This window comes from Quercus suber, unplaced genomic scaffold (assembly GCF_002906115.3).
Source record: "Quercus suber isolate HL8 unplaced genomic scaffold, Cork oak 2.0 scaffold_177, whole genome shotgun sequence".
Taxonomy (NCBI): domain Eukaryota; kingdom Viridiplantae; phylum Streptophyta; class Magnoliopsida; order Fagales; family Fagaceae; genus Quercus; species Quercus suber.
The window spans coordinates 1,202,676-1,214,559 of record NW_027069637.1 but is presented as its reverse complement, the minus strand read 5'-3'; the positions used below and the strand labels follow the sequence as shown (position 1 = coordinate 1,214,559).

The window sequence follows — 11,884 nt, the reverse complement described above, 5'->3', positions numbered from 1 at the left end:
GGACTGGAGGAAATGCCACTAGACCAATAGATCACTGGCTGTAAGGGCTAATACTGAAGTTTCTAAAAATTTTAGTTACAAGCAATAGATGAGGGTAATGTGTAGAAATGAGTTTTCAGAAAAGGGACCCCAAATTAGGAAAGTTCTTAGTTTATATTGTACTAGTAATGTGAGATTTACATTATAGACTAAACAAATATGTACAATGTTCGATGGGGTTGGGTGTACAACTATGGATCACCAGGATCCCGTACTCCCGCAGACCCAAACCCAGCGGGTTGAGTGTTACTATGATCACGCCTAGGGACGGAACCAAGATTTGAACCTAAGGGGGGCCAAAGCATGAACCAAAAAAATTTCATGTGACATGGTTTATTAAAAAAAAAAAATCATGGTAGACAAAAATTTGCACTTTATTAACTAAATATTTAAATCAAGAAGGATATAATATGAACCAAAAAAGTTGAAAGTTACAACATGATATTCTAACCTTTTTTGAAGAAGAAGAAAAAAAGAAGAAGAGGACTTCAGATCTCCAAATTTTGGGTAATTGGAATTAATATGCTGATTTTATCATGTTGACCAACTCACCAATTTGATCACACCCAAGTAGAAGACGCCAACTCAAGTCACTCCCTTCTATTCATTTTTCGTTCATTAAAAAAAAAAAAAAAAAATTTGTACAATGTTGTACATATTTGCAATAAATTTACAATGTGAGATTTACTTTGCTAATAAAATGTAAACCTATAATTACCTCTATAGAAATTTCTTAAACAATAAACTCTATAAACATCATTCAGAAGGCAAATATATAAACAAATGGTAAATGAAAATTTTAATCGTTGCTGCTTACCTCCCTTTTTCTTTTTCTCATTTTCATTCTCTTTCTATTTTATTTATTTTTAGTTATATCCTTATTCAAGTTTATTCCCGCTAACACAAATTAGGCATGCTACGCAACTCAACTACTCGAAGGTTAACATTTGCATGAGTCTAGTGAGTAGGAAAGTCATGACCTTTACATTGTTTTTAGGTTAAAATTAATTAGTCCTTAAATTTTGTGTCATATTTCAATTTCATCCTTAAATTATTAATTCTGTCAATTTAGTCTTTAAATTTTAAAAATGCTTCAAGTTTACTTTTGTTCTATCTTTCTGACACTAACGCTCCGTTTGTTTTGAAATAAAATATTTGTAAAGGTAAAATATTTTACATGTAAAATATTTGCAAAAAAAATATTTTCATTTTATAGTGTTTGACAGTGTATATGAAAATGCTGTGTAAAATATTTTCCAGTGTTTAGCACAACCCCTGTATGGTTAATTTGGCACTTGTGGATCTCAGAAAATTAGAGAAGATAGTGCCATGTTACATTGTTACACCCTTACAGGCACTTGAATCACTTAAGGCGACATGGCTTCACGAGTCACATCTGTTACGTAATGCCATGCTTAATTTTGTGAAAATTGTGATCTGACATCATTTGTATAATAGCAGGCTTGGCAGCAAGAAAGAGTAAGGGTAACATTGAAACATTTACAAGAACATCGAGGACTAATTGACACAACAATAGTTCAGGGATAAAATTAGAATTTAATACATAATTCATGAACCAAATTATATTTTTGATCTTGTATTTATATAATCATAATCACATGATTGTTGTTTTTATCTTCAATTTAATACCATACTTTACACATCCGGTAGTATCATATTATAAATTTAATTGGAATTTTTTTTTAATTATTTTAAGATATGGGAGAAAATCAATTAGTTTAGTGGTTATTTTGCTCTTGTGGTGATAATGTTCATGATTGATTTGTGTCTGATAATACTAGAACTCATGCAACATATTTGATGATACACAAAACCGTCAGTAAGTCAATCGTCCAAACTCGTAGTGTCAGAAGAGATGGAGAATGAAACACTTAGTCCAAACACATAGATGAAACACTTACGAAGTGCACTAATATGGTGTCAGCCAAGTACCCTCCGATGGCTAAGTTAAAGTGAGAAAATTAGGAAATTTTACTCGTACCTTAGAATAAAGGAGGCTTGGTGCTTATTTAGTGGTTTAGGGTTTGACCATGTTTCTAGGAATTTAATCATGTCCCTTGTAGGGAGTGTAATGGAGGGAGTGGGTAATGACACCGAGACTTTTGGGCTTGACTTCCCGTATGAGGTGGATACGAATTAGTAGGAGGATCTTTGGACCTAGTGTGCAAACTTCACTATGTAGAGATGATGAAGTGGAGGACACACAAAGACTAAGTTTCTAAGTGTCATATGGGTTACTTGGCTAGTTTGTTCAATAAGTATTGATCTAATATCAAAACACGACATGTCATATGTAGATATCTCATTTTACATCCAAACATTCGAAGGCAAAATCATAATTTCAAATCACTTGAAGAGCAAATATGTCATTTGAACCATTACATGAACACAAATTCCATTGTAAAATATAGCGTTCTAAATGTGATGATTGGATCATCGAATCAAAAGATCAAGGTTTGACATTAATAAGCATTTTTACATATCATGTGATTCTAAATAACTAATTTTGATTGGTTCTTAATTGGATTGATTAAGATATTAATGTAAGTGAAATTATTAAATAAATAAATTTTACAAGATAATTATGATTTATGATTTTTTTTTTTCTTTTACTATGCGTGAAAATGTGGAAATTTTTAAAATAAAACATTAGGGACTAAAAAAAAGACTTTTAAAATCATAATTATTAGAACACATATTTCTTACTATTTCCATGTGGGAGTGTTATCTCAATGTTGAAAATACATTGCATCCAATCTTTTCAATGAACAATATTGCTGATCATGCTTAAGTTAAATAATTTTTTAGATAAGTGAGTTCTAGTTAACTTAACTGGTAAAGTCTATTGTTGTTGAATAAAAGATCTGATATTAGAGTTCTGCTTATACCAAAAATCAATTGGTATCTTAAAGTTTTTGGTTTGGGGTGCCAATTGGCTTTGAAGAGCTGTAATACACAATTATACATTGTGATTAGGACATGAAGTGTTTCAAAATCCTCTAAGAGTAACAACTTTACCATTTGTAGGATCAATTGTCATTTTCTTTGTTCAAGCTTTTTATATGTGTTTAAGGTTAAATTTTAGACTTTTTATACGAAATTATACACGAATTTAATTTTACCATTTCTAATTACCTAAGTGGATATTTACACAAGTTAAAATTCACGATATAATTAGCCTTGAAATTAAAATGATTTTTCAAAAATTAAATAATTGACACATTCAATTTAGAAGAAACCTTTTTTTTTTTTTTTTTTTGGATGATAATCTTGGTGCAATAGTCACTTTACACGCACTACGTGTGAGCTCAAAGGCTCTTCTATTTTTATTTTTATTTTTTAAATTACAATGTTTTCCATTCATCCTATTATAAGGTCAATGTGTTTTCCAATTAGAGACATCCACACAAACTAATGGCTTGCTATTTCAATTTTCATTTTTTGGTGTTAGGTCTCATCACCCCCCTAGCTATGTGGGTGATTGGCAAATGCATAATATCGTTGGACAAATGCATAAATATGGGATTGGAATAAAAGAAAGATTTGACATTAAACCAAATAAAGAATTAATATAATATTGGAATGATTATTTACCATAACTTTCTCAATCCTCTATCATTTATTGTAAACTATGATATTAAAATGATAATGCGAAATATCAACTAAAATAATGAAAACTTATGTTTCGGTCCATTCTATCCATTTCAGTTCATTCAGTCAAGTTCAGTCCATTTCGATTTTTTAGAGAATTTACAGGGGCCGAAGGAGAGGAGAGGGTTTCTACTAATGTTAATAATAATAAATTTTCAAATTTGTCCTTATGATGTCATTTTATATGTTTCTTTAATTGAGCAAAAATTTATAATTGAAATAGCATTGAAGTCATTAGTTTGTGTGGATGTGTGGTGCAACATATCATCACACTCCTAACTATATTATTAATTGGGAAATCCATAATTATCATTGGACAAATGAATAACATCAAATTGGGATGAATGGAATGTTTTGACATTAAACCTAAAAAAGAAAAGCCTCTAAGCACACGAATAGTGTGTGTGATGAGGCTATTATTATTTTATTGAGATATTTATATTTTTTAAATGGGTTGAATGAAATAATAAGAGACCCTGCACTCCAAATATGAATGCATTAATGGCGGGTGGTTTTTGGTGTTTTGGGGTGCTAAAATAACATTTTGGGAGTTTTAGCACCCTGAATTTGAATACTTTAGTTGGTGCGAATGTACTTTGGAACTAAGTACTTAAAATTAACCAAAAACCAATTGGTGTCTTAGTCTGACAATAAAGAGCTATCACCACAAGCAAACGCTACTCTTTCCAAAAAAAAAATAATAAATTAAGGCTAAAACGCAAATTTCACCATCTACATTTGACTGAAATCATTTTAGTTCTCTAAATTTACTTTCATTCAATTGAATTCCCTAAATTTCAAATTTATTCAATTCAATCATTCCATCCATTTTCATTAAAAAAAATTCCATTAAAAAAATATATTTCTCACATGAAAAAAAAATCTATAAATTTAATAAAAATATTTTATAGATTTTTTATGTGAGAATTTTTTTTCAAATTTTTTTTTTCCATTAGTTAATTGCATACTTAACATCAATTTTTTTAATGAAATTGGAAAAAAAAAATGCATGAATTGAAAAAATATAAAACTTAGATGACTTAATTGAATGAAAGTAAAATTAGAAAACTGAAATGAATTTTAGTCGAACTTAAAGAGTGTAATATGCATTTTAGCATAAAATTAATTAGCACAGCCTTGAGTTTCCAATAAAATGTAACTATCAAAAAAAAAAAAAAAAACAAAAAGAATTCATGGGAAATTATCAGACCAAGGCTTCGAAATCTAATGCATGAATAGATTCACTCGGACATTCCAGTAGACCAGAGAGAGAGAGAGTTATTTCCAATCGTTGGCCGCCTCTAATACCTCCTTGAAACCTGATTCTCTACTTTTAGCTTTAAAGCTTTTTCTCTCTTAAAAAAAAAAAAAAAAAAAAAAAAAAAAAAAAAAAAAACTTTAAACGTTAAGCGTGGCTTTCACTTTTTTTTTTTTTTTTTTTAATTCGTCAAACCTTAAAGAATCCTAGATGTCTTCATTAAAAATATCAAAAAATACCGGCCAGTTAAGTTATGAGACTTTTGGCTATTAAGTCATTGATTTAACTTAATATATAAATGGCATCCCCTTAATCATTTAAGTTTCTTAATTGGACCATAACTTCTAATTAATTATCTGTGTATCAATATATTTCTTTTATTTTATTTTGTAGTGATCATAGGATAAAATAATGTACAAATTAAATACGTAATACATCAATTCAACTCTAGAAACTATTATAAATCCCCCTCAAAAAAAAAAAGAAACCATTATAATTATGGCAAGGTAATGCAGGTATTACATAGATGGCCCATTGATACCAGTTACACCACTAACTCTACCACCACAAGGGTATAGGGAATGTGCAACCAAGACTAAGTGCTACTATTTGTTAGCTCAAAAGAAAGGAGACTAAGTGCTACTACACAAACTGAGCTTTCATGGGTTACTTGGCATACCATTATGATTTACGAGAGACTTCTATATCAACCATGTGAACTGAGCTGAACCCTAGTTCATCATCTCACTTCGAGAAGCCAAACCATGCTATTCAGTGAAGACCAAAACTCAGTCTACACTCTACAAAGACTTCTACCTACAGATTTATCTACACTAATTTTTTTTTTTTTTTTCTGGGCGCTCAAGCAGCACTTATAAGTTGTAACTATTATTTCTAAATAAATGTCTTCTCTTATTCATTTATTTTCCTTATGTACCTGCAAGGATATGGACTAAGAAAAGCAAATCATTAAACATACTTTTTTTTTTTTTGGCAATTGCCCTGAAAAGGAGAAACAGGGAAAGGTAACATTAGAGTTTTTTAAGAAACAGTTAACAAGATGTATGAACAGCTAAAGCATTGACCAACATATAGCAGCAAAGGGAAAAGCTCTAAACTCTTAAATGAAATCAACTAAACCAAACAAAGGTCACTGGTAAGGATTTCTTGAGCCACAATAAGAAAATTCTCCATGAAAATAGTGGGTAATCATGTCATACTGTTAAATCATTGACATAAGAAGAACAAGGCCAAGTTGGCCTGAAGTACGGTACTATTTTACTGGAATCCCACGAAATTGAAGAGCCACGGCCTTGATAATGAACCACTTCCAGCCTTTTGCTCTCGAAGTCATAGAGAAATATATTTGATCCTGATCTAATGAAGACAGATTCAGAATTCCGAGGAAGGAATGACAATATTTGGGATTCTTTAGAATGCTCAGTGAAAGTTGGATTCTGCTTCCACATTGCTCTGAAACTCAGTTTGTGTCTTAAAATCCACCTTTCCGCTGAACGTGTACTCTTGTATATGGATGAGTTACTACTTTGTTCTTTCTCAAGAACCCATATCTCAATGCCCAACGTACTGCTTTGACCATACTGCAAAAGTCCATCAGAGGACTCCCCAAGAACAGACTCTTCATAATCATATGACAACTCACCAGCCGGTAGTTTAATCAAGGATATACGCCTCAGTCCAAGATATGGATCATAAATAGCAAGATTTCTTTGTACTGCAAACCAGTGAACAACACCTTTGATCACAGTAGCCACAGTTCGAGGACACAATGCAAAACTTGAAGAGCAAGTGAGAGTAGATTGTTTCCATGTGCTGGTCTTCGAAGAGAAAGTCTCAATGGAGACAGTGTTGACATCAACAGGTTTGCATACACATTTTGCACGAATGACCTTATAGCAGATGGCATCATCACGAGAATCCTCAATAACGAATGCCATGCACAAGCTTCGATAGAACTGCTGTGGTTGAGGAAGTTGGTATGGTTGCTTTGTGATGGGATTCCATACATAATAGGTCATTGGGTGGCGACCACAAAGAAGAAGGCCATTGGAAGAGTCAATGAAATAACCAAGCTGTTTAAGGATCCCAGAAAACTTTAAATCATCACCTTCTTTACAAGTGGACAATAATGGAAGTGCAGGCTCCCATGGGGGACGACGGAAGCCATCTCGAGGTCTTCCAAGGTATAGAAAATTGCATACAAAGAAGCCCAAAAGATGAACATTTTCCCGCCAACAAGAGTGGTAACTAGAACGAAAAGAATTGCTACATATCAAATGAAGCCACTTCTTCGATACAAGAATGAGTTTAAAAACAGATTTTTCTGGCAGTCGAAGGAGAATCTCACATAAAATATCATCAGAGGCTAATGCAGCATGAACACTATCGTGGGCCTTTCTCTCATACTTCATTTCAACAAGATTATATCCTGTTAAAGAACATTCCCACTACATCATTGCAATAACTAAACAAGGTTTGAAAATGCCTAGAATATAATAATATTTTTTTTACACAGCTCAATTGACATGGAGACAGATGGGACACCACTAAGAAAATATTTAAAACAGAGAAATAGAGAGCATAAAGGAAACTTCATGTTGAATTAACCTTAATGAATTTGAAAAAAAAAAGTTATTTATCACAAAAAATTTGGAAATGCTAGGATTGGGACAAATCAATTAACTTATGTTTCATAGTAATCTTGCCACATGATTGCCATGGAGTCAATTTGCACTACAGAAAATGATAGTTGGATAGGAAGGATCCTAAAAATTACTTATCAAAAAAAAGAAAAAGAAAAAGGAAGGATCCCAAAAATGGAGAGACAATTAATGATGTTCCCAATGTTGGTAAAAGCATCAAGCGCACTTAAGCACATAGGCCTCTTGGAGCCTAGGTACAAAGCGCAAATGGCCTAATTGAAGTAAAGCACACATTTTTCAAATATAATATCTAATAACCTTTAATAGAAATATTTGCAATATAATAAAAAAACATAATTACTCAAAATTCATATATTTTACCTATTAGATAAGTGCAATTGTAGAATGTTTGTAAGTTCAAATTTTAATTAAGATATTTCAATTCTTAATATTTTATTTATTTAACTGAAAACAATTATCAAGGGACAATATCATAATAATCAAGTTGTAGAAAGTCTAAACATAACATGTTATATAGTTCTCTTGTACTTTATAAATATACAACCATAATAGTTATGATGAAATTATGTATATAGTTCAATCAACATACATATAAATATCAAAGACCAAAAGGCACAAGAATAGTAAATTAATCTTGTTCATATCTTTTAACATATAAATAAAATAAAAAATGTTGTGCAATACAACACCTTTAAAAATAGTGTTTGTATGGTAAATCATTGGTCCATGTCATTTCTTTCAAGATCAAGCAATTAATATTGATGATTCATATCGTTTTTAGCAATAAAATAAAAAAGCGTGCTTAGGTGTGCTTTGTGCTTCTTCAAGAAGCACCAAAAAAGCGTGCCTAAAGCTCACTTCATTAAATGAGCTTTTTTTTAGACAAGCAAAGCACTTAGACCTTGGGGCTTTGAGCTTTAAGCTTTAAGCGCAGTTTTAAAAACACTGGATGTTCCTCTTAATTTTATATACATAAGGTCTCCTTTTAGATTTTCTCTAAGACATCATTAAAGAAGGAAAATTAAATGTGATGATAAGAGGTCAAAAGCAAGTAAAATGCTACATAATTCCAGAATATCTGTTCCAATTGTAGGAAGAACCAGCAATTGTCATTATTCCCTCTCTCTTCATATAATTGTATTTGCAATCAAGATTAGCTTTCTAAGAAAGTAGGTTCCAATATTACAAAAGCAATACAAAGTAATTTTTCTCAATTTGTGAAATACGGGGTTCATACACATTAGTCACCGCAAGAGTCGACATAAATGATCCCCTCTAAACAATGTCATACTGTAAAAACATAGACAACCCAATCATTACTAAATTGCAGAAAAACAATTGAAAACCAAAAGAACTAGACAACCACCAAACTTTACAATCACAAAGGGCACTAACGAATGTTATTTGGTTCCCCAGAAACTGCAGGAAAAACTTTTAAAATTTGTTTTTCATATTATTTGAGACCCATTAAAACTAAAACTGAGCCTAATAAAATCACTTCACCAAGTACAGTTGAATCTTTCAAGCTGATTTCTTTTGATACCAAACCAGCTAAAAAACATAAAACCCAAAACAACCAATTTCTAGGATTCTACTTTCTTAGCAAACAAATGAATCAATAAAGCAAAACCCAGATAAAGAATTACATTAAAATAAATAAAGGAAAAACAGTTGACCTTGAGAGAGAGAGAGAGAGAGAGAGAGAACCAACCTGCAATTGCTGTGAGCTAAAATAATGGTGACCCAAGAAAGAGAAAAGCAAATAGTAGTTAGGGAAGCATTGGAATCATAGCAGGAAGATTAGAAGCAGAAGAAAAGGGTCTCCTCTCCATGATCATCACATCTGTAATGAGCAATGGTTATGGCATTTTGGTTTGGGAAATGAATGAAGAACAAATGGAAGAATACTACGCATACAGTTCAACCTATACATTCCCTACGGTTCATCCCGTTCTTACTTCTTATCCTAGACCCGAACCGGCCCACCTCATTGACCCAATGCCACTAAAATGACTGAACCATGCACTGATGCACATTTAATTGGAGCCAAAAAAGTAATAATAAATAAATAAATTAGAGGAAAAAATATTTAAAAAATTTTAAGTAAAATACATTTAACATCATGAGGTTTGCGTTAATGCTAGTGGTAAATTATTGAATACTTCAAGATTATCATAAATGTGTATTTTTTCCTCTCACATAAATTGTGAGCCATATTATAAATTTAATTAGTAAGACCTACAGTTACGTGAAATGTGGAAGTACACATTTATGGTACTCTAGAAGTACTCAATAATTACCCAATGCTAAAAAATCCAAGACTTTTCAAAACTAACCAACTTGGTCCTTAAACCAAACTTGGTCCCTAAATGGCTGTTCATTTTTCTTCTCACAATAATTAGGGACTAAGGGTATCTTTAGTACATTGAATGAGGATTACGACAGGAATTGTAATCTTTATTACTATGAATAAAATATGTTGTAATGTAATAATTAAACTTATTCATTAGTTTAGTTGTGAGTTATAACATTAGAATGAAACTTAACATTTATTTTAGGAAATGTTTTACTTATACAATTATGTCTCCTTAAAAATTGTTATTTTTAAATTTAAGAGAGATATGTGTTATTTTTTATAATTTTTTATTTTTATAATTGTTAGATGTATATAGAAAGTTTGTTTATTTGGAAATATATTTAGTTTTGACATTATTACACTTACCAAGAAATAGCTAATACAATTTTATAAAGAGGAATAGTTATTCCTTATTTTGAAGAATAGTTATTCATAAGAAATAGTTATTCTTTGTAATAAAAACATAACCAAACTAAAGAATAACTAAACCATAGGAATAACTATTATATTACAGCACCTGTTACTGTCTACCAAACATGCCCTAAGTTAGTCATTTTTGAAAAGTTTTGGACTTGACTAGTATTAGTCCAAACCTTAAAGATATTGACTGTATTTTACCCAAACATTTATGAATTTGGGGTTAAAATCAAACATATTTAATAATTATAGAGAAAAAGTTACACTAAATTTTGGGTCAAAATGAAACAAACACCCTAATTTTCGAAGTTGAAATTTTTTTTTAAATCTCTAAACTTTCAGTCATATCTAATTACTCATTCGGTCTAGATTTCGGTCTCCCAATTTATTTATATCAAATTTTAATATAATTTTTTAATCAAAATTTAATTTAAACAGAAATTTTTTTTAAGTTTTTAATATGTACAATTGAAAAGTATGACAATATTTTAGATAAGTGAAGAAATATAAGAACAAATATTTGAAGGATTCCTAATTAATTAGAAGGTCAAATACCTAAAATATAAGAACAAAGTTTAGTTACAAAATTAGTTGTAGCCTTAGATTACAACCTTACTTAATATCTTTTTATTGGAAATAAATTTTGACAAATCAACCATTAGATTTACATCTTCTGTTTCTCAAAAAAAAAAGTTTCTAAAAAAAAAAAAAGATTTACATTTTCTTTTTATATCCTTTAGGCTTGCAAAATTTCTAGAAAATTAAAAATCAATAGCTATATCATCAGTAAATTGTTTAAATTGCAAATTTTTGTAGTTTAAAATTTCATCACACTTATCACACTTTACACTCCGGTGTTATTTTTGCTGTTATACTTAACAGAATCTTGTTGCATGTGACAAGCACATGCTTCTTATCTAAGTTGAACAAAGTTAAAAAAAAAATTAATAAATAAAATTTTTTTTTTTTTTTTTTTTAAAAAAAAAAAAAAAAAAAAAAACTGTAAAAAACATAGAGCTTAAGAGAAAACCATTGCTACTGGCTTCAGTAGCCCCAACTGCAGAAAATCCTTTACTTTTTACAGCTTCAATTACTGGCTTTGCTTCCTCAAATCCCTTGTCCTATTGAAATAATTATAGAGCTTTAGACACCATTAGTGCATACTGAAAATTGCATAGCAATTAGTAGATCAATATTAACATCACTAACTTCTTTCCCATCTCCATGCTTAATATTATATATTTATATTCCTACAACAAACTTAATTAGTCACTTCACTTCGTACTCACAATATTCACGGTGATACAAATGATTCAGTTGTATAGAGAATGGGGAGTTTGGTTCCATGTTTGGTGCCCGTGAATGAGAATTGGCCGCATTAGGGGCTACGGACTCACAGTTGCTTCTTGATATTAAGCCCTATGTATATCACCATATCCTACTTGAATTTGATCACAA

The 11,884-nt window shown here is 30.7% G+C and overlaps 1 protein-coding gene across 2 annotated transcripts; it reads right to left on the bottom strand.

Annotated features, from left to right (window-relative positions):
• Positions 1-6,068: 6,068 nt before the first annotated feature.
• On the bottom strand, positions 6,069-9,610 carry LOC112010636 (F-box protein At5g03970). 2 transcript variants are annotated; one of them, XM_065778275.1, is made up of 2 exons: positions 9,365-9,610; positions 6,069-7,437 (listed from the first exon to the last, which is right to left on the bottom strand). In XM_065778275.1, exon 2 carries the CDS (start codon positions 7,399-7,401, stop codon positions 6,184-6,186), a length of 1,218 nt encoding a protein of 405 aa, XP_065634347.1. In that variant the 5' UTR covers positions 7,402-7,437; positions 9,365-9,610; the 3' UTR covers positions 6,069-6,183. The 2 variants fall into 2 exon arrangements, with proteins under 2 accessions (XP_065634347.1, XP_023898747.1); XM_024042979.2 differs by having other exon boundaries at positions 6,069-7,418; positions 9,365-9,609.
• Between the last annotated feature and the right edge of the window lie 2,274 nt (positions 9,611-11,884).